The sequence below is a fragment of the Molossus molossus genome, unplaced genomic scaffold (assembly GCF_014108415.1).
Source record: "Molossus molossus isolate mMolMol1 unplaced genomic scaffold, mMolMol1.p scaffold_m16_p_10, whole genome shotgun sequence".
Lineage (NCBI taxonomy): Eukaryota > Metazoa > Chordata > Mammalia > Chiroptera > Molossidae > Molossus > Molossus molossus.
The window spans coordinates 20,980,021-21,002,336 of NW_023425345.1; the positions used below are offsets into that span (position 1 = coordinate 20,980,021).

Genomic DNA, 22,316 nt, shown 5'->3' on the forward strand with positions numbered 1-22,316 from the left:
CCCAGATGACACTATATTATTCTACTTTGCTTTCCACCTCCAAGAAGTTGAATATATTAAGAGTTAAAAGAGACAAATAACTATTGTCCTTGATTGCCTCTCAAATAATAGCTTCCCAAGGAGGAAGCACAGATCCCCAACACATCTTAAGCTCTGAAAAAAGTTTTGGAAACAAGAAGTAAAGGTGTGTATTGAGGAGGTACAGATGAGAGAGGGCTGAGTCCACAGGAGGCAGGGGAGCCACTGGCTACCTTTGTGCAGGACCGCATTGGCAGGCTTGTTTCCTGCCATTGACTCCTTGGACAGGTGCTGATGACTCTCTGCCAAACATTCCACCTCAGCAAAGCGGGTGTTCAGGGCCATGGAAGGGTGAGAAGGGTCTTCTGACATGTTTAGGTAAGCTGCCCGCCGGAGCTGTTCCTCAATCACCAGGGCTTGTTCCAGAAGCTGGACAAGGGATAAAGAGGAAATGGGAGTTGGAGTGACACTCAGTTTGCTTATTTCTGATGGGCTTCTCAGAACCTATAAAGAATCTTATAGACTGTTCCCCCACCAAGCAGTTCACCATTGCATTCCTTGTTTTTTACTCCCTTTGGAGTAAAAACTCATGTTTTAAAACTCTTTACCTTTTATTGATTTGCTGTAATACAAAAATGGTAACTCAATTTAGAAAATACAGAATGTATGAAGAATTAAAACCACAATTAATTCTACCTCCTAGAAATACTATTAACATTCTGAGGTTTTGCTTTTACGTATTTTTTACATTAATTCAAATTATATACATATGTATATTGTTTTCACTAAAAGTTACATAGTAAGCATCTTCCTTTATTAACAACTGCACTTCATAAAAGATGATTCTTTTTTTTGGTTAGTCCTCACCTGAGACTATTTTTCCATTGATTTTTTTACAGAAGAGAGAAAAACATCGATGTGAAAGAGACACATTGATTGGTTGCCTCCCACATGAACCCTACTGGGGCTGGGGACAAACCTGCAACCCAGATATGTGCCCTTGACTTGAACCCGCAACCCTTCAGTCTGTGGGCCGATGCTCTAACCACTGAGCAAAACTGGCCAGGGCTAAAAGATGATTCTTAATGGTTGCATGGTAGTCCATCTCATGGATAGCTCTACCATATTGTCATTTAAACTGTTTTACTCTTTTAAATTGTTTTAGGGCCAGGCCCATGTGGCTTAGTGGACTGGGCACCATCCCACAGACTGAGAGGTCCTAGTTCAATTCCTAGTCAGGGTACATGCCTGGATTGCTGGCTCGATCCCCAGTGGGGGGGGTATGCAGAAGGCAGCTGATCGATGCTTCTCTCTCACATTGATGTTTCTATCTTTCTCTAAAAAATCAAACCGGCCCTGGCCATTTGACTCAGCAGTTAAGAGTCTGCAGACCAGAGTCTTGAGTTCAATTCCGGTTAAGGGCATGTACCTCAGCTGCAGTTCAGTCCCCGGCCTTGGTCGGAGTCATGTGGGAGGCAACCAATTGATGTGTCTCTTTCACACTGATGTCTGTCTCTCTCTCTCTCTCTCTCTCTCTCTCTCTCTCTCTCTCTGCCTCCCACTCTATCTGAAAATAAATGGAAAAGTCCCTTCAGGTAAGGATTAAAAAAAAATTTTTTTAATGTAAAAAATTATTTTTGGCCCTGGCTGGTGTAGCATAGGTGGTTGGGTGCTGTCCTTGCATGAATTCAATTCCCTATAGGGGCCCTGACCAGTTTGGCTCAGCAGTTAAAGAGTCAGCCTGCAGACCAATGAGTCTCGGGTTCAATTCCGGTCAGCGGCACATAACTCGGTTGTGGTTCGTTCCTGGCCCTGGTCAGGGTTGTGCGGAAGGCAACCAGTCAATGTGTCCCTCTCACGTCAATGTTTCTCTCTCTCTCTCCCTCCCTCTTTCCCTGCCACTCTATCTGAAGATAAATGGAAAAATACCCTCAGGTGAGGATTAAAAAAAAAAAAAAAAAAAAATTCCCTGTAGAGGGCATGCAGGAGGCAGCCAATCAATGTCTCGCTCTCACATCGATGTTCCTCTCTCTCCCTCTCCCTTCCTATCTATAAAAAAATAAATTTTAAAGAAAATTTTTTGTTTTGTCTCCATATCTAACTTCCATTCCTTCCCTTCACCAATAGGTAACCCTTCTAATATACTTAACTGTGTGTTTTGGTGGGTGTTCTTGGAAGATTGTGCACATTTCTAATTTGCACAATGTTCTGTATATACAAAATGCTTCCCTTCCTTTCCCCACTATATATCTTCTTGAAAGATCCAATTATGTTGTTATATCACATGCATTTTGTTGCTTCTAGATGTTGCTTAGTGCTCCATGATGCAAATCTGCATTTTATCTATCTATACCCCTAATTTCAAACATCTAGGTTGCCTTGAGGCCCCAATACCAAAAATCATACTGCAACAAACTCTTGTACCTGTCACCTGATGGAGCTGTGTAAAAGGTTCTTTAAATACATTCCAAGAGACAAGATATTGATTCTGAAATTATGAGACTTAATTTGCTCAAGTATCCACTGGTTCTTAAAGAGAATCTATTAGGGGTCAGGAAAAAGGACAGTATGAAGATAATAGGCTGTTGTTTCTTCCACAAGATATGGCTCCATCAGGGCCCACTAATTTACCCCTAAACAAACCAAGCATCTACTTGCAATCCACATACCCTGTCTCCTTCACCAACTCCCTCCTCCTGCCCCAAACTATGAGCTTTCTCCAAGATCAGCCCTTGGCTTGCTGCTGTTCTTTTAAAGCATTCTCCCAAGAGATCTCTCCTCTCCTAGGTCAGCCAGAACCTATATACAAATGATTTGATGCTTTTTAAACCTGCAGTTCAAGCACTGATTGTTCTGACTCCACTTATGTATGATGATCACTCTTTGATCCCACTTGTTTATGGTGGTGTGGGTAGTGGGAAGGTTCTTTACTGGTGAGAAACACCAAAACTGAACTTATTCTTGTCTACAAACTGTTCCTTCTTTTCACTTCCCTGATCTGCCAACGATAATTTAATTTTCTCAGTGACTCACAGTCAAAGCTTCAATCATTTTTGGAGACTTACTTCTTTGGCATCTCAAAACCAGTTGGTCAGGGTTTATTTCCTTTACCTTATATATTGGCAAACTATGGCCTAGGAGACAAATCTGGCCTGTTGCCTGTTTTTGTATGGCCCAAGAGCTAAGCATATTTTTTTACATTTTTAAATGGCTGAAAAGTCAAAATAAGAATAGTTTGTGACATTTCATATAGTTATATGAAGTTCAAATTTGAGTGCTGACAAATACTTTTATTGGAACACATTCATGCTTATGCATTTATCACCCATGACTACTTTCACACTACCAGATCTGAGTATTTGCAACAGAGACTCTATGTCCCACGCAACCCGAAATAGTTACTACCTGGCCCTTTAATAGAAAAGGTCTGCTGACCCCTACAATAAATCAGTATATTCCATAAATTCTTTGGTGTTTATTTCCTTTACCTTATATTTTTCATTTTCCACAACCAGCATCACAGCCCAGCCCTTCCTAACTACCTCATGACTATGTGATGGTTCTATAATTTCATGACTATTATTTCCATTGCCCTCAGTCATATCAAAATTCTTTTTTGGGTACATGCCCCTAGCGGGAACCAAACCCGGGACTCTGGTCCACAGGCCAACGCTCCAACCGCTGAGCCAAACCAGCCAGGGCATATCAAAATTCTTTACAAACCTTCAATGGTTACCCATTAAGTATAGAATAAAGTCCATACTCTCATCTCTGGTGCCAAAAACCCACCTATTGACCTCTAGCCCTTACCTTTCTCTTCAACCTCCCTCCCTCCATCCCACAAGTGTTTTCTATAACTCAACTGGACTAATTTGCTGTTTTCAAACACCCTAAGCTTTGCTGCCTCTATGTCTTTGCCCAACCTAACTAATTTGTTTTAGTTCAAACAGCCTTCTGTTTCTATCCAACAATCTCCATATTCATCAAAACTTAATTCCAGTATCACCTTCCCATGCAGCCATTTGTAAACTCTCTCCCCACTCCCCAAATTCCATCTGGAGAATTTTCTTATGGATTCAGCAGTATCCCTCCCAATACCCAGAATGGCGTTCATTTAATCACACATCTGCCTCTACTTTAAACAGAAAGTGCCTTGAGAACAGGCACTATGACTTATTTGTCTTTGTATCCCTGTGCCACTCTCACTGCTTGGTACATAATGTTTGAAGGTTTTAAGAGTGTATTTCTTACTCCCCCAAACTGTACTTAGCTTTAGAGCCACATGTCTTGTCTTCATGGTATCCCATTTTCCCAATTTGATGGTCTGCACACAAGATGTCTTTAATACATATTTGCGGAATTTCTGAGTAAGACTCCGTTCAGTCCTGGGCCTCCTTAGCCCTAGTGATTCTGAAAATGGAGCTCTACTTTGCATCTCCTTTTTGCATCCACTCTACCCTTTTATTCACACAGGTACTCTCAAGACCCAGAAAAAGCCCTGGCCAGTTTGGCTCAGCGGTTAGAGCGTCGGCCTGCGGTCCAGAGAGACCAGGGTTCGGTTCCCGCTAAGGGAACGTACTTCGGTTGCAGTTTGTCCCCGGCCCTGGTTGGTCGTGCAGGTGGCAGCCACTCGATGTGTCCCTTCACGTCGATGTTTCTCTCTCTCTCCCCCTTCCTCTCTCTCCCTCCCACTCTATCTGTACAAAAAATGGAAAAATATCCTCGGGCGAGGATAAAAAAAAAAAGAAAAAAAACCAGAAAAAAGTACCACCAGTCCACTGACAGTCCTGCATCCTCAGAGATCCAATTCAATCCATTTCTGTATCTTTCCTGAACACTCCAACCTAGTGTTCCCCAACACATCCGTGCACCAGAGTCTGCATCATTCATTAGGCACTGTCATCTTCAGCCCTTGAACAGTTGATTAATTTTCAAGTCTGTATGTCTTAATCTTTAATACTGAAGATACTTGGAAACAAAAGCCTTTCATGGAATACCAAAGGTTAAGTACATAAGAGAACACAATAAACGTTATGGTTGAATGAACAGACTCCCTCCTTTGCAGTCTTCTGTACTTTAAGGGATGTCACTTCAACACGGTAATCCTCCCCATCCTCCTCACCTTGAACCTTCGTGCTAGAAACTTATTCTTGATCTCTAAGAAATTGCCACGGTTCATTTCACCCTTGAAAGGCTCATTGAGGATGGCATAGCGTGGGTCATTCTGGATGTCCTGCCACCGAGCATAGCCGTGGCTATTGGAAAATTGCTCAGGAAAAACAAAACAAGGAAAGAACTTCAACCTGTGGAACCTTCTGAAATCTTTACCAAGAATCACAACCCAGATTCAGCCAAAGGATACTTTATGATGCCAGCCAGCAGCCAGTAGTCATGACGTCGATGCCAGATTTCATAAGTCTTCTTGGTGACTGTGGCCGCCCGCTCCTCATTCTGCCAAAGGGAGTGCAACTCTAAAGAGGAATTTAGGGAAGGGTGAGGAGAAAAGAAAGGCAAACATCTGTGAGAATTCAAAATGCCATTATTCCTGTCCCCCTGACTCCATTTTAATAGTATGTGGCTTTCATCATGGAACCCAGAAGAGTATGCAATCAGCCTGGCTATCCTCATCTAATAAAAGTAAAATCTCCATACCCTGGTTCCTAACAACTCAGATCCTTCTAGCCCCAGGGGGCCCTCTTGTTTTCATACCAGTAAAACCACCATCTGCAATGTTGAACATGAAACGCTGTTTAATATTTTTTTTCTGTTTCTCATCATTCAGGTCTTTGGGAGTCTCTCCATTCTGAAGTGTCACCTCTTTCTTCTCTTCTTCTTCTTTCTTCTCTTCTACAGGATATGCAGAAAAAACCATTAGCTCCAGACACTGTGGCCCTTGTCTATAGCACTATGTGCTGCTACAAGATATCATCTACCTCCACCCTTTCTCCTCACAGGTGTTTCTCAAACCTAGAAAAGGTGCCATCAGCCCAATGACAACTAAATGTGGGGACAAATGGAGTCTTCACTTGGGATAATGACTATATGGTGTGGATAAGAAGGTTAGGTTGGAAGGGGGTGTCCCAGCAATAAAGTCCTTGCTTCTCGTTTTAGAGTCCTCCTAAACAGCAATCAGCTTCTCCAAACACCCACCTTTGTCCTCCACCACAATGGGAGTCAGATCTATTGCTGACTTCTCCTCTACCTTCTCCACGTCAGCAACACCTGAAGGGTACAGATTGCATTTAGAATATATCTAAAGAATGCCCTCCGCTGTTCCATACTATATCCAACTGGTACAATTCTAAACTAAAATCCTTATGATTAATGTCTTAAAAGATGTATTAAGCCCTGGCCAGTTTGGCTCAACGGTTGAGCGTCGGCCTGCAGACCAGGGAGTCCCGGGTTCAGTTCCCGCTAGGGGAACGTACCACCAAAAAAAAATGTATTAAGCACTGGCAGGTTTGGCTCAGAGGTCAGAGTGTCAGGCCACAGACCAACGAGTCAAGGGTTGGATTCCGGTCAAGGTCACATACCTCAGTTGCACGTGGATCTCTGGCCCTGGTTGGGGTGTGAGTGAGGCAACCAATCAAGGTGTGTCTCTCACATTGATGTCTCTCCCTCCCTCCCTCTTTCCCTCCTCTTCTATCTTCAAATCAATGAAAAAATATCCTCAGATGAGGAGTTAAAAAAAAAAAAGATTTATTAAGTGGGGGCACATGCACAATTTAAGTCAAGAGTACAGGATTCTTCAATGTGTTACTTCCTCCTGACATCTCCACAGGCTGGCTGGAAGTCTAAAAGCAACTGGTTTACACAGGGATCTGTAGTGCTTAAAATGTGGATACCGTCTGGCCGGCACAGCTCAGTGATTGAGCACCAACCCATGCACCAAGAGGTTGCTGGTTCAATTCCTGGTCAGGGCACATACCCAGGTTGTGGGCTAAACACCAGTGGGGGACATGCAGGAGCAACCAATTGATGTTCTCTCTCTTCAATGTTTTTTTCTCTCTCTCTCCCTTCCTCTCTTTAAAAATAAAGAAAAAAACTTTTTAAAATAAAATGTGGATACCTTTGGATTCTGTTTCCATAGGTTCCTCTGTCCTCTCCTTCACCTCTGCCTTTTCTACTTTCTCCTCTCCCTCAGAAGGTTCAACAAGGACCTTTTCATCCTCCGAGGCAGGGGCAGGGGGCTGTGTACACTTCAAAGGAAAAAAGAGAGAGGTTGAAGCAGATAGGTCAGCAATGAAAAGAGTGATTTATCCATATGCCTTTGGTATGGCACCCAGTCACAACCATCTCTTACCTCAACAGAAGCTTCAGGTGCTGCAGATTTAACCTCCTTTTCTCCTTCTGCACTCTCTTCTTCTTTGAGGCTATTTTCCTCTATTTTTATTCCATCCTCTGCAACCAATAAAAGACAACTGATTAGCCCCACTGGTGTGGCTCAGTGGTTGAGCATCGACCCATGCACCAAGAGGACACCAGTTAAATTCCTGGTCAGGGCACATGCCCAGGTTGTGGGCCCAATACCCAGTGGGGGGCATGAAGGAGGTGGCCAATCGATGTTCTCTCCCATTGATGTTTCTATCTCTCTCTCCCTAAAGACAACTGATTAGACCGGCCAGGGAGGCTCAGTGGATTGAGCATCATTCCATGGACTAAAAGGTCCTGGTTCAATTCCCTGTCAGGGCACATGCCCGTTTCAGGCTTGATCCCCAATAGGGTGTGTGCAGGAGGCAGCTGATCGATGATTCTCTCTTACATCAACATTTCTATCTCTCTCTCCCTTCATCTCTAAAAAAATCAATAAAAACATTAAAAAAAAAAAAGTCAACTGATTAGGAAGAAGGTCCTAGATCAGAGAGAAGATCATACCTTTTCAGTCTTTCTCATGTTAAATTGTCCTCTCGTGCCTTTAAGAGCCAGCCCTATACTTAGGACAGCCCTCCTAAACTGAGAGGGAGATTGCTGTGTGTCCTGCCAGACTCCCCTGTTACAACTGAGCACAGGCTAGTAGAGAAAGCATAGGCCAGGACAAGAAGAGGGGGACAGAAATGACAGTACAGGCAGACTTACCAGTAGGTGGGGCAGGTGCAGGAGTATTGGGTTGTGTGTCCCCTGGAGTGGAGGGTGTAGGTGTCTTTGGGGAAGGTGACCCTGGCTGGGACATTTTCTTGTTTTCTTCTACTTCAGCGAGTTCAGGCATACTCCAGCGCCCATTAACATGCTCAAACTCCTGAACCTGTGCAACAGGACAGTATGTTGAAGACCCAATTCCAGTTCTAGGCTCCTCTCCTATGGCTCTCCAGTTTCCCCTAGAAACCCCAAACAATGGAGAGAGCTCAGGACTTACCTTCTTTCGAATCAAGGACATTACACCAATCCTAGTAAGGACATGCTGGCGAGACAGGCCTTCTCGGGGGACACCATCAGCAAAGGTCTCAGCCCCATCTGCTCCCGGCTCACATAAATGCCTCATAAAAAGAGAGACATAAGCCCTGTAGCGAATTAGAGAAATGAGTTAAACAGCAATTATGCCAACTCCTAGATAAGACTTTTCTTCCCACCATCAGTTAGATATTATCCCAAACAACTATAGCTTCATGCTGAGGTAAAGCCCATCATCACAGTGAAGGCTGGTCTCCAGACCCCACACCATGCCCCAGATAGAAACATATACTAAAAGCTTCACTGCCAACTTCATCAGAGGAAATAGCCCATTTCCCTGCACAGCTGGAATAGTGCTCTAGAATGACCAGGGAAAAGAAGCCCTTACTCTACATCAGTCCTATTTCATCTCTCAACTTACTTGAACTCTTTCTCTGATTTGCCTCGAAGATCTCTCACAAGCCACTGGGTGGTAAAAGCATCCTGAGGTGGCATCCCATATCGCATAATTGCATTAAGAAAGGCTTTTCGCTGCCGAGCATTAAAACCAAGTACCTAGGGGAAGAAAGAACCTAGGTGAGAGGGAGCAGGTCTTACTCCAGCAAAGACCCAGTATCAGCACTAACCCACTCCTCCCTGGAATCATACAGCACTTACTTCAATATTCCCACCAACACGTGCCAACAGAGGAGGCAATGGCTTATCTTTATCATTCCGCAGACCCTTGCGACTGGGTCTGCGGGGAGCTGCAAGAAGAAAAGAATGCATGAGTAATACTGGTAGGAGTGTTAAACAAAGCAATATTTAAAACAACCAGCAGAAAGGCATAACCCTCACCTTCTGAACGTTCATCGAAGTCTTCATCACCTTCCTCTGAGGCCACTGAATAATCGGACTGGTTGTCGGACTGGTCGTCCTGCCAATCTGGAGGGAGAGAGGGCAGATGAGCGGGGCCCACTGCTCTAGTGGAACGGCCCATGGGTGGGGGGCGGGGCCGGCCACACACACCTCGGTCCTCCTGGGAGCCATCATTGTAGTTGACCTGTTTACGGATTCTTTTTCCTTTGCCCAGATTTCGGGCCAAATCTTCTTGCTGCTGCTCATAATGGTGCCGCAGCAATTTCTCCCAGTAGTCAGGATCCACACTTTCTTCCTGTTTTATGATTTCCCGTTCTACCTCCTCTTCCTCCTGGGACAGAGGGAGGGCCAGGACTCAGGGGTGCTGAAGTCAGCACCACCAGCTACCCCTGGTCCTCACAGTTCCCATTCTGCTAGCTCCTTTTCATGACTGGACTCTGAAATACATGGTGTGCCTGCTTGAACCTAAGAACTTAAAAGAAACTGAATTGCCACAACATGGCTCCTCATTATTATGTATAGATTAGCATTCAACATAAGAAAAACATGGGATAGAGCCATTATCACAAGAGATGGATGAAGATAGTGTGCTTTCTTCTACCCTTTTTATTGACACATACATAGCTGGGAGACGGCAAATATAGAAAAGAGAGGTTTGAGCCTTAGCAAGGCAGAATAGAGCCACTTCTGAAATCCTGCAAAAGATTTCATAACAGATAAAGTAGAAGAACCACAAGCCCTTCTGTTCTTCTAAACTTCATAAATGTTTACCAACTGTGTGCAAAAAAAGTTACATATATATACACACATATATATATCATCTTATGTCCCTGTAATGTTTATGCTCCTCTGAAATTCTTTTTTTTTAATTTATTTATTTTTGTTACAGGTGTTTCTCCTTTTGCTCCCACTGATCGACCCCCCCCCTTTCCTCTGAAATTATTATTACGTTTTCAGACATTTCAGGACCACTAACTGATTCCAAATCTTTCGTATTAGAATTAAACTGCTACTACTGGCATAATATCAAAAACAACCTAAATGTCCATCACTATTAATTAAATAAATTAGGCAAAAATGGGTAAAAGGAGCCAAAAGGTACAAATTTCCAATTATAAAATAAATAAGTCATGGGAATATAATGTACAGTATGGTGGTGACTACAGCTAATGATACTGCATTATGTAACTGCAAGTTGCTAAGAGAGATCGTAAAAGTTCTCAACACAAGAAAAAATAATCATAAGTATATGGTGATAAATGTTAGACTTATTGTGACTTCACAATATATACATGGATTATCAGATCATGATGTTGTACATCTGAAAACTAACATTATGATACACCAATTATACCTCAATTTTTAAAAATAAACAAACTATGGTACTTTCAAACAATGACATACTATACAGAAAGAAAAAGTTGGGGAGCTCTTTATGTGCTGATTTAGATTGTATCATCAAGATTTATTAAGCAGACAAAAGATAGAAAACATTATATATAATGTGTTTAAAAGAGAAAAACAGCCCTGGCCAGTTTGGCTCAGTAGTTAGAGCCTCGGCCCGCGGACCAGAGAGTCCTGGGTTCAGTTCCCGCTAAGGGCATGTACCTCAGTTGCGGTTTGTCCCTGGCCCCAGTTGGGGTTGTGTGGGTGGCAGCCAGTCGATGTGTCTCTCTCACATCAATGATTCTCTCTTTCTCGTCCCCCTCTCTCCCTCCTGCTTTATCTGAAGATGAATGCAAAAATGTCCTCGAGTGAGGATTAAAAAATAATAATAAAATGAGCCCTGGCCGGTTTGGTTCAGCAGTTAGAGCATCAGCCTGCGGTCCGGAGAGACCCAGGTTCGGTTCCCGCTAAGGGCACGTGCTTCGGTTGCAGTTTGTCCCCGGCCCTGGTTGGTCGTGCGGTGGCAGCCACTCAATGTGTCCCTTTCACGTCGATGTTTCTCTCTCTCTGTCTCTTCCTCTCTCTCCCTCCCACTCTATCTGTACAAAAAATGGAAAAATGTCCTCAGGTGAGGATAAAAAATAATAATAATAATAAAATGAGAGAAAAACATGTTTGTGTGTATATTTGTGTGTGCGTGTGTGTGCATGGATATAGATGTAATTTGTAGAAAATATTTTTAGAAAGATATTTAAGAAACTGAATGCATCAGTTATCCCCAGGGATGAACTAGGTAGCCAGATGGGTTGAAGAGATATAATTGTTATCTTTTGAATCTTGAACTACATTAATTGCTATCTATTTAAAAAATAAAAGTATTATAAAGTAAAGAGCAGCTGCAGCCACTAATAAGAGGGCCAATTGCACACCTTGTGTAACCCTTAGCAGAGGTTATCAAATGGAGACAGAGTACCACCCCTACCTTCCCAACCACTTAGCAAGTGCAGCTGCAGCCAATCACTTCTATTTGCAGTCACTGCCCTAGCAGGAATGTGGAACACCTTTAGGAGGGCAGTTTTGAGTGAATCTAGCCTAGAGACCTATGTCAGACTTTTCAACCAGTTACACATAACTGAGGTTAACAGCATCACCTTCAAGAACAAAGATAATAGACACATATCAGAAAAACACAGCAAGAGGGATGGTTCTGAGTTAGAAGGATGAGAAAAGATGGTCAAGACCACCAGTAGCCTATATAAATTCAAAGAACCCTGAGTTGAGTGGTTTAAAGAGGACCAAAGGAGAATACAATTTTTTTCATTTCACACCCAACTCCATCATTTAGGCGGGGAGACTATTAAAGAAGCCACATATTTTATCACTTTTACTTTTGTTTTGTTTTTTAATCCTCACCTGAGAATATTTTTCCTATTTATCTTTAGAAAGGATGGGAGGGAGGGAGAGAAAGGAACATCAATGTGAGAGGGACACATCAACTGGTTGCCCCCTGTATGACCCCAACCAGGCCAGGGACTAACCGCAACCAAGGTATGTGCCCTTGACCAGAATTGAACCCGCAACTCTTTGGTCCGAGGGCTGACACTCTAACCCCTGAGCCAAACAGGCCAGGGCACTGTTTTAGTATTTTTATGTTCGTTTATTTTCTTATTTAAAAAGACTAAGAAGCCTGGCTAGTGTGGCTCAGTAGATTGAGTGTTGTCCCACGGACTAATATATCCTTGGTCAGGGCACATGCCCAAGTTGTGGGTTCGATCCCCAGGTTGTGGACTCAATCCCCAGTGGAGAGTGTGCAGGCAGCAGCCGATCAATGTTTCTCTCTCACATCAATGTTTCTATCTCTCTCTCCCTTCCTCTCTCTAAAAAAAAAATTTTTTTTTAAAGACCAAGAGGCCCTGGCCAGTGTGGCTCAGTTGGTTGAGCGTCATCCCATGCACGAAAGGTTACAGGTTTGTTTCCTGTTCAGGACACATGCTGCAGTTGCAGGCTCAATCCTCAGTAGGGGTTGAGGAGCAGCTGATCAATGTGACCCTTACTTTTTTTTTCTTTATCCTCACTTGAGGACATTTTTCCATTTTTTGTTCAGATAGAGTGGGAGGGGGAGAGAAAAAGAGAGAAACATCGATGCAAAAGGTACACATCAAGTGGTTGCCACCCGCACCACCCAACCAGGGCCGGGGACAAACTGCAACCAAGGTATGTGCCCTTAGGAGGAACCGAACCCGGGTCTCTCAGAACCGCAGGCCAACGCTCTAACCGCTGAGCCAAACTGGCCAGGGCTGATGTGACCCTTTCTCATCAATGTTTCTCTCCTTCTCCCTTCCTCTCTAAAATCAGTAATAAAAACGTAATAAAAAGAAAAAAAGGACCAAGAAAAGGAAGAGGGAAAAAGGGAAAACAACAATTCTGTTTTAAAAAGCACAGGGAGCCCTGGCCGGTTTGGCTCAGCGGTTAGAGCGTCGGCCTGTGGTCCAGAGAGACCCGGGTTCGGTTCCCGCTAAGGGCATGTACCTCGGTTGCAGTTTGTCCCCGGCCCTGGTTGGTCGTGCGGGTGGCGGCCACTCGATGTGTCCCTTTCACGTCGATATTTCTCTCTCTCTCTCTCTCTTCCTCTCTCCCCCTATCACTCTATCTAAAACAAAAAAAATGGAAAAATGTCCTCGGGTGAGGATAAAAATAAAAAAAATAAAAATAAAAAGCACAGGGAAACAGGCTGTATAGGTATGTATCTTATGTTCTGTCTTTTCTCCCAAGAGACTTGAAATAGCAAACAAAAGTGTATTTGTGCCCTGGCCAGTTTGGCTCAGTGGCTGGAGCGTCTACAGACCAAAGAGTCCCAGGTTCGGTTCCTGCTAGGGGCACGTACCAAAAAAAAAACCCAAAACAAACAAAAGTGTATTTGTAGGATTAACAAAATATGTAAGAGAAAATGAGATTCTGATACAGAAATTCTCATGTGAACTATGACTGTGGGTTTCCTAACAGCCACAGCAAAGATAAAAATGTGATTAGTCACATTATAGTGTTTCTTTTCAAAAGAAGACTTGTATCAACTCACCAATGTACTAATTTGCCTACATATATTTTCCTCCTGTCTCAAATACCATCTTGGTCTCAGTTCCAATTTTTGGATCAATCACCAAGCAAAGCACTGCCTTGGATTCATACTCACCCCCATTTCTTCTTCCCGCACCACATACTGGGCCACTTTGAATGAGCTCAAATATTCATTCATGCCCTGCAATTCTGTGTCTTCAGTCTCATCCTGGTTACGGTCCAGCAGTCGTTCAATGGCTTTATCATCATAGTGGATAACACTGCTATCCTCTCCCTCTTTGTTGTCTCCTCCTATAAAGAATCAAGGGTCCACATGCCCAAAGTCAGCTTCAGAAGCTGCAGTAGAAAAAGCAAGTTCCACAGGACCCTAGGTCCAAGTCCCAAGACCCTAGGTATCAAAGATACCCCCTTTAGAGAGGCCAAGCCCCAAACCAAAACAAGTTCCTGACGAGCTCACCTCCATCTGTGGCTTCATCCTTGAATAGTTCCTCAGTGCCAAACTTGAGGATGTCATCAAGCTCCTGTTTGGACATAGATCCAGTCTTGGAGCCCAGCCCAGGCCGAACCACTAGATGCGTCAGCATCATCTTCTTTTTTGCCACCTGCGTGATACGCTCCTCCACTGATGCACGGGTCACAAAACGATAGATCATCACCTTCTTATTTTGCCCAATACGGTGAGCTCTGCTAAAGGCCTGGAGTTCGGCATAGAACAAAACCAGAAATTAAAGTAACCATGTTCTCCTGCTTTCATTCTTGCCTAGAATTCCACATTACAAGCAAAATCCAGCACTAGGGAGGAGCTGTATCTTACCTTCATACAAAACTTCCTTTTGCACCTCTGCCCCCAGACAACACCCCCTATGTTACCCAAAATAGGACCACAGATAACCCAAACTTTCTGGCTTACAATACAATAAAAGACATAAAAAGAATCTATTGCTTTCCCCCTGAAAACAACTAATTCCAGATGGTGGAGTCCTCACTTCTAATAAGTTACTGTATACCAAGGTTGCTACCTCTGCTCACCTGGATGTCATTATGGGGGTTCCAATCAGAGTCATAGATAATAACTGTGTCAGCAGTGGCCAAATTGATTCCAAGGCCCCCAGCTCGAGTGGAAAGCAAGAAGCAAAACTGTTGAGCACCCGGTGCTAAGAAAGGAACCAAAAACATCATTAGAAGTGTCTCCTGAATTCCAAATAATAAATGTAGAAGGAATGTCAGAAATATAAAACCTCATGAGCCAATGCCACAGAAATAATCGCTGTATTCAAGGTCTACTTACTAATGGATACTGAAATCAGTGTGAAAGTTTAAGGAGAAACAGGATATCACCGTAGTCTTAAATATCTCTTAAGATATGTATAATTTACAATGGGAAAAACAAGTAACTTTACAGTACAGAAACTCAGCAGACACAACCTTAACAAGTGGTCAAGGTTACCATCACCAACAACAATGGGACATTCACATCATCATGTCCCGTACCCCCCCCCCCCATATGATGCATTGAAAAGGACACAACATTGCTTCTTAGTATTCTTGACCAAAATGTCTCATTTCAATCTAATCGTGAGAAAACTGACAAACCTAAACTTGAGACATTCCAAAAATAGCTGATCAGTAATCATCAAAAGTATCAATGTCATGAAAGAAAAGGAAAGAATGAAGAACTGTCACAGATAGGAAGAAACTCAACTTAATGTGGGATCTGGGCTTGGATCCTAAAATAGTAAAAGGACATTAGGGGGAAAACTGGTGACATTATCAATTAGTCTATAGTTTTATTAACAGTATGATACCGGTGCTAATTTACCACTTTTGATCATTGTACTGTGGTTATATAAATTGTTATTAAGACAACCTTTGTTTAGAGTATACATGAACTCTCTGTACTATTTTTGCAATTTTTCATTAAGTCCAAAATAATTTTTAAAAATGTTTTTATTGATTTTTTTTTAATTTTTTTATCCTTACCTGAGGACACTTTTGCATTTATCTTCAGACAGAGTGGGAGGAGAGAGGGAGGAAGAGAGAGAGAGAAACATCGATGTGAGAGAGACACATCGAGTGGCTGCCACCCACATGGCCCCAACCAGGGCAGTGGACAAACCGCAACCGAGGTATGTGCCCTTAGCGGAAACTGAACCCGGGACTCTCTGGTCCGCAGGCCGACAATCTAATCACTGAGCCAAATTGGCCAGGGCCAAAATAATTTTTTTTAAAGAAAGAGACAGTGCCCAGCCGGAGTGACTCAGTTGGTTGACCACTGTCCCGTACACCAAAAGGTTGCCAGTTCAAATTCCTGGTCAGGACATGCATCTGGGCTGTAGGTTTGATCAGCAGTCGGAGAGTGTACAGCAGGCAATAGATTGATGTTTCTTTCTCCAAGTATGGCCTCTGGTGAGGATTAAAATAATAAAATAGCCTGGCCAGTATGGCTCAGTGGACTGAAAGGTCCCATGGACTGAAAGGTCCCAGATCGATTCCCAGTCCGAGTTGTGGGCTCATTCCCCAACAGGAGGTGTACAAGAGTTAGCCGATTGATGTTTCTCTCTCTCTAAAAAAAAAAAAAATCAATAAAAACATACTTTAAAAAAGTAATAAAGTGCCCTGGCCAGTTTGGCTCAGCAGTTAGAGCATCAGCCTGCGGATAAGAGACCTGGGTTTGGTTCCCGCTAAGGGCACATAGCTCAGTTGTAGTTTGTCCCCAGCCCCGGATGGGGTTGTGTGGGTAGCAACCAGTCGATGTGTCTCTCACATCGATGTTTCTCTCTCTCTTCCTCCCTCTCTCCCTCTATCTGAAGATAAATGCAAAAAAGTAAAATGTCCTCGGGTGAGGATAAAAAATAACAACAACAACAATAATAATAAAGTAAAATAAAAGGAAGAGGTAGTGGCTACTAATACAAGTCTGCCACTAACTTGCAATATGTACTTGGTTAAGTCCTGATCCCTCTTGGACCTCAAGATACAATGGGGGGGATTAAAAAAATGTTCTTTCTAGCGAAAAAATGAAGATTTCAAAGAAAAAAATACCTCCTAGGAATAGTCCAATACATTCTTGCAATCAAGACATTCAAAAGATTTACTCTACCATATCAATTGACAAAGACCCAAAAGAACTATACAGAAAAGCATATGTGCCCTGACCGGTTTGGCTCAGCAGTTAAAAAATTGGCCCGTGGTCTTCTTTCCCGAGGAGACACCAAATGGCGGATGACGCCAGTGCTGCAGGAGGGCCCGGAGGCCCCGGGGGCCCTGGAATGGGAGGCCGCGAAGGCTTCCGTGGAGGATTTGGCAGCGGCATCCGGGGCCGAGGTCGCGGCCGGGGTCGAGTCGGGCCGGGCCGGGGTCAGGGCCGGGGTCGCGGCCGCGGAGCTCGTGGAGGCAAGGCGGAGGACAAGGAGTGGATCCCCGTCACCAAACTGGGCCGCCTGGTCAAGGACATGAAGATCAAGTCCCTGGAGGAGATCTATTTTTTCTCCCTGCCAATCAAGGAATCCGAGATCATTGATTTTTTCTTGGGGGCATCCCTCAAGGATGAGGTTTTGAAGATTATGCCCGTGCAAAAGCAGACGCGTGCTGGCCAGAGGACCCAGTTCAAGGCATTTGTCGCCATTGGGGACTACAATGCACATGTTGGTCTGGGTGTTAAGTGCTCGAAGGAAGTAGCCACTGCCATCCGTGGGGCCATCATCCTAGCCAAGCTCTCTATTGTCCCTGTGCGGCGAGGCTACTGGGGGAACAAGATTGGCAAGCCCCATACTGTCCCTTGCAAGGTGACTGGCCTCTGTGGCTCTGTACTGGTGTGCCTCATCCCCGCCCCCAGGGGCACTGGCATAGTCTCAGCCCCTGTACCCAAGAAATTGCTGATGATGGCTGGTATTGACGACTGCTACATCTCGACCAGGGGCTGCACTGCCACCCTGGGCAACTTTGCCAAGGCCACCTTTGATGCCATCTCCAATACCTACAGTTATCTCACCCCCAATCTCTGGAAAGAGACTGTGTTCACCAAGTCTCACCATCAGGAATTCACCGACCATCTTGTAAAGACCCACACCAGAGTTTCTGTGCAGAGAACCCAGGCTCCATCTGTGGCCACCACATAATTTTATACAAGAAAAAGTGAATAAAGCCTGTTAATTAAGTTAAAAAAAAACAAAAAACTGGCCCATGGACCGAAGAGTCGTTCCTCTGATTCCTGGTCAAGGGCACGTACCTTACTTGCAGGTTTGATCCCCAGCCCTGGCCTGGGTCATGCAGGAGCCACCAGTCAATGTATCTCTCTCACATCAATGTTTCTCTCTCTCTCTCTCTCTCTCTCTCTCTCTCTCTCTCTCTCTCGGTCTGGGTCATGCAGGAGCCACCAGTCAATGTATCTCTCTCACATCAATGTTTCTCTCTCTCTCTCTCTCTCTCTCTCTCTCTCTCTCTCTCTCTCTCTTCCTCCCTCCCTCCCTCCCTCCTAGTCTATCTGAAAATCAATGAAAAAATATCCTCTGGTGAGGATTAGCAAAAAAATAAAATTAAAAATAAAAATAAAACATAAAAGCAGATGTAAAAGAACATGTGATTTGTCCAAAGACACAGTGAATGAGGATGCCTAGATCTAAGCCACTCCTTCCCATATACCATTGAAGCGGTCAATGGCTTCTTGACGCATGTTCCCAGTGATTCCACCATCAATACGTTCATATTTATAACCTTCATGTTCCAAGAAATCCTCTAGCAGGTCCAGCATCTTGGTCATCTGGAAAAGGAGCAAATTTAATTATGGGAAAGTCAGATGGAAATCTCTTTCCTCATGTCACTGAGGGTTGTCTGCTGCTGTCCCCTAAAGCTCCCAGCCCAGTCCACATAATACCTGGGAGAAGATGAGTACACGGTGCCCACCCTCCTTAAGGTTCTTGAGCATCTTCTGTAGCAGCAATAATTTCCCAGATGCTCTGATTAGGGCACTGCCATCATACATGCCATTAGGCATCTTAGGAGCTTCCTGAAGAAATAAGCAAAGAAAAAAAAAAAATTTGAAAGAAAGACCAACAGAGCAGTTCCAAACCAGGGAGGAACAAGAGGTGACACAACGTACCATTGCAGCCACGGGAAAGAGATATGGATGGTTGCAGCACTTCTTAAGATCCATCACCACATTCAGCAGAGAGACTTGGTTGCCACCACCTCGAGCATTGAGTGCTTCAAAATTTCGAGTGAGGATATATTTGTAGTATTTCCTGCATGGGCAAGGGAGGAAAAGTCAGACTCAAAAGTCTTCACATGACTCAAATGCAATCCTAAGACCGGAGATCTTCCTTCCAATAGATGTCACTACGGGACTAAGGAAATCTAACAAGCACTACAATCTTTTAAAGTAAGGTAAGGTATACTGCCTGGCCGGTGTGGCTCAGTGGTTAAGCATCGATCCATGCACCAAGAGGTCACCAGTTTGATTCCCAGTCAGGGCACATGCCTGGGTTGTGGGCCTAGTCCCCAGTGGGGGGGCATGCAGGAGGTGGCCGATCAATGTTTTCTCTCTCACTGATGTTTCTATCTCTCCCTCTCAAATCAATAGAGAAAAAAAAATTTTAGCCCTGACTGGTTTGCTCAGTGATTAGAACATCAGCCTGTGAACCAGTGAGTCGCAGGTTCAATTCCAGTCAAGGGCATGTACCTCGGTTGCAGTTCGTCCCCAGCCCTGGTCAGGGTCGTGTGGGAGTGACCAATAGATGTGTCCCTCTCACATCAATGTTTCTCTCTGCCCCCCTCTCTACCTGAAGATAAATAGAAAAATATCCTCGGGTGAGGAAAAAAAGAAAAAAAAATTTTAAGTAAGGTAAGGTATAACTAACTACATAAGAACCAAGAGCTCCAGTAGCCAGGCATCAGGTGTCTTTAGGCCTTGCTTGCTCCTGTCACCACATGCCTTGAAGCAGAATGTGGGGATGAATAAGAAACACTTTGCACTGGCCGATGTCTAATAGTATTTGTAGGATGGAGTCAATATTTTGTCCCTTCTGACTCACTTCTGCATAGGGCTCAGCTCCACACGCACAATCAGCTCCGTCTTAGATGGCATATTCTTGAACACATCAGCTTTGAGCCGCCGCAACATGTGGGGCCCCAGCATGTCATGCAGTTTTTTAATCTGGTCCTCCTTGGCAATGTCAGCAAACTCCTCCAAGAAGCCTTCCAAATTGCTTCAGAAAGAGAAAGAAAAACATTGTTGGAGAGAGAAAAAGGAAAGTGATATAAGAAATGGACAACAGGCCCAGCCAGTATGGCTCAGTGGATTAAGTGTCATCCCATGGACTTAAAGGTACCAGTTCTATTCCCAGTCAAGGCACATGCCTGGGTTTCGGGCTCAATTCCCAGTAAGGGGACATGCAGGAGGCAGTCAATTGATGTAGCTCTCTCTCCCCTTCCTCTCTCTCTCAAAAATATCTATTAAAAAAAAACACATACATATAAAAAACAGACAATAGGAAGATTAGAAGCAGAATTGTGAGCTGATTATACATAAACAAACACTTACTGGAACCTCTCAGGGGTGAGAAAGTTGAGCAGATGAAACAGCTCTTCTAGATTGTTTTGTAGTGGAGTCCCAGTCAGCAACAGTTTGTGCTGGAGTGAGTAACCATTTAAGACCCGGAAGAACTGGTGAAGCAGATGGAGAGAGGTGAAATTCAATGAAAAGAGGATACCAATCTATCTCTGCAGAACTCCAAGCTGTTTCACTGACCAGTACTGAGGTCCCCCACCCCTAATTCCACCTCTCTTTTAAGCCTGGCCACCAAGGGATCTTAGTGAAGAAGAAAAACAAAGACCATTTTTCCTTTTCCTATCCTCCTAGATCTCCCCTTAATGAGTAGGTGGTACTAAAAACTAACACTGGAAGCCATAATCTCCCTCCCTTCCCCCTCACCTTAGACTGATTGTTCTTGAGCCGATGCGCTTCATCCACGATAAGGCAGGCCCAATCAATAGAGCCCAAGATAGCCATGTCAATGGTAATCAACTCATAGGACGTCAGCAGCACATGGAACTTCACAGATGCCTCTTTCTGCACAAGATGATAACCTGGTCACTAATGTTCAACTTCTCCACTGTCAGCAAACCCAAAGGACTTATAGGGCTTTATCCTCATTCCAGCTACCACCCTTTTGCCTCATCCCAGAGACCAGGTCACAAGGAGGCAAACAAAGCCCACAGCAACAACTCTCTCTTGAGAGTGGTCTCCCTTCCATTGAGATACCTTCATGCGAGAGGCCTTCTTGCCACCACGAATGGCATTATCTTCAAAGGAGAACTCATTCTCTCGGATGATGGCCCGGCTGTCTTTGTCACCCACATAAGTCACCACATACATATCTGGAGCCCACATTTCAAACTCCCGCTCCCAGTTGATGATGGTAGAAAGAGGGGCACTCACAAGGAAGGGGCCTTTGGAATGACCCTTTGAGGAAGAAAAGAACAAAGTAAAGACTAAGGGCCCACTCCATTACAACCCCAACACCCACCTCTATCCCCTGCCCCAAGAACTGCCTGGTGCACTGCTGTTCCTACTTTGACCTTCTCTCCATTTGAAAACGCCATGTCCATTCCTTTCCACAAAGCCATACCCACCATTATAGAGAACTCAAAACCATCTCTCCATTAACTCTTTCCATACTAATTCCACCCACAGTTCTGCTGATCTCAACACAAATCCATCCCCTAGTACTGAGGCTCTATGAAGCCACTACTAATCCTGCCCATGACTCCATTCCCCAAAATCTTTCTGGGTCTATCTTACTGTCATTCACAGTTAGCAATCAATTTCTTTCTCTCCTCAGAGTGTAAGAGAAGACCATGAACCAAAATATCCCCACAAAATCTAACAGCCCCAGCTTTCTTACCTCCTTGTAGAGGGAATAGAGGAAGACTGCTGTCTGGACAGTCTTCCCAAGGCCCATCTCATCTGCTAAGATGGTGTCTGTGCCCTGAGCCCAGGAAAAGCGCAACCAATTCAAGCCCTCCATTTGATATGGGTGTAGAGTTCCACCTGTGGCATCCAGGTACTCTGGCTGTCGTTCATACTTCACTGTTGGCTGAAGGGTGAAATGAAGTCAAGAGCTAGCAAGGAATTCCCTTCCTTTCATAACAAAGCTGCCTTCTCCTCACACATTTTCACTTGATCCTCCTTGGGAGAGCCACAAAAAATTGTGGGGAGCCCTGGCCAGTTTGGGTCAGTGGTTAGAGCATTGGCCTGGGGACCAGAGAGTCCCGGGTTCAGTTCCCACTAAAGGCATGTATCTCAGTTGCAGTTTGACCCCAGCCCCGGTGGGGCCGTGTGGGTGGCAACTATTCGATGTATATGTCTCACATCGATGTTTCTCTCTCTCTCTTCCTCCCTCTCTCCCTTACGCTCTATCTGAAGATAAATGCAAAAAAAAAAAAAAATTGTGGGGAAAAAGATCCTCACTGGTTATTGTAACTTTGTGTTTGATTCAGGATTCTCCAGGAAGCAAGGCAACTAAGAACCTATCTGGCAGACGAAAGTCTTGTGATCCCACAGATCTCTGAGGAAACATACATCATAGCCTCCC

At 44.2% G+C, this 22,316-nt stretch overlaps 2 protein-coding genes and 1 non-coding gene across 7 annotated transcripts in view; 1 reads left to right on the forward strand and 2 right to left on the reverse strand.

Moving 5' to 3' along the window:
* CHD4 (chromodomain helicase DNA binding protein 4) overlaps positions 1-22,316 on the reverse strand; it is a 35,006-nt gene that overhangs the window by 1,858 nt on the left and 10,832 nt on the right. For 3 of the 5 annotated variants that reach the window (XM_036250826.1, XM_036250827.1, XM_036250824.1), the window contains 24 exons: positions 21,627-21,818; positions 20,984-21,184; positions 20,654-20,791; positions 20,264-20,385; positions 19,755-19,928; positions 18,824-18,965; positions 18,599-18,730; positions 18,367-18,484; positions 14,755-14,879; positions 14,183-14,420; positions 13,841-14,016; positions 9,415-9,595; positions 9,244-9,330; positions 9,064-9,152; positions 8,828-8,961; positions 8,372-8,516; positions 8,095-8,260; positions 7,322-7,419; positions 7,088-7,217; positions 6,169-6,240; positions 5,728-5,865; positions 5,381-5,489; positions 5,141-5,273; positions 252-447 (listed from right to left, as the gene is read on the reverse strand). In XM_036250826.1, coding sequence (XP_036106719.1) covers positions 252-447; positions 5,141-5,273; positions 5,381-5,489; positions 5,728-5,865; positions 6,169-6,240; positions 7,088-7,217; positions 7,322-7,419; positions 8,095-8,260; positions 8,372-8,516; positions 8,828-8,961; positions 9,064-9,152; positions 9,244-9,330; positions 9,415-9,595; positions 13,841-14,016; positions 14,183-14,420; positions 14,755-14,879; positions 18,367-18,484; positions 18,599-18,730; positions 18,824-18,965; positions 19,755-19,928; positions 20,264-20,385; positions 20,654-20,791; positions 20,984-21,184; positions 21,627-21,818 — 3,436 coding nt within the window. Of the gene's footprint in view, positions 1-251; positions 448-5,140; positions 5,274-5,380; positions 5,490-5,727; positions 5,866-6,168; positions 6,241-7,087; positions 7,218-7,321; positions 7,420-8,094; positions 8,261-8,371; positions 8,517-8,827; positions 8,962-9,063; positions 9,153-9,243; positions 9,596-13,840; positions 14,017-14,182; positions 14,421-14,754; positions 14,880-18,366; positions 18,485-18,598; positions 18,731-18,823; positions 18,966-19,754; positions 19,929-20,263; positions 20,386-20,653; positions 20,792-20,983; positions 21,185-21,626; positions 21,819-22,316 lie in introns of all 5 variants that reach the window. The other 2 variants (XM_036250825.1, XM_036250823.1) reach the window with 2 other exon arrangements.
* Positions 7,917-8,056, reverse strand: LOC118624894. Its single transcript, XR_004958550.1, has one exon.
* On the forward strand, positions 16,941-17,843 carry LOC118623312 (40S ribosomal protein S2-like). The gene has a single exon (XM_036250828.1). It carries the CDS (start codon positions 16,941-16,943, stop codon positions 17,841-17,843), a length of 903 nt encoding a protein of 300 aa, XP_036106721.1.

Bases quoted from the DNA above. Each gene is read 5' to 3' on its own strand.
- LOC118623312 (XM_036250828.1), top strand. From the start codon at position 16,941: ATGGCGGATGACGCCAGTGCTGCAGGAGGGCCCGGAGGCCCCGGGGGC.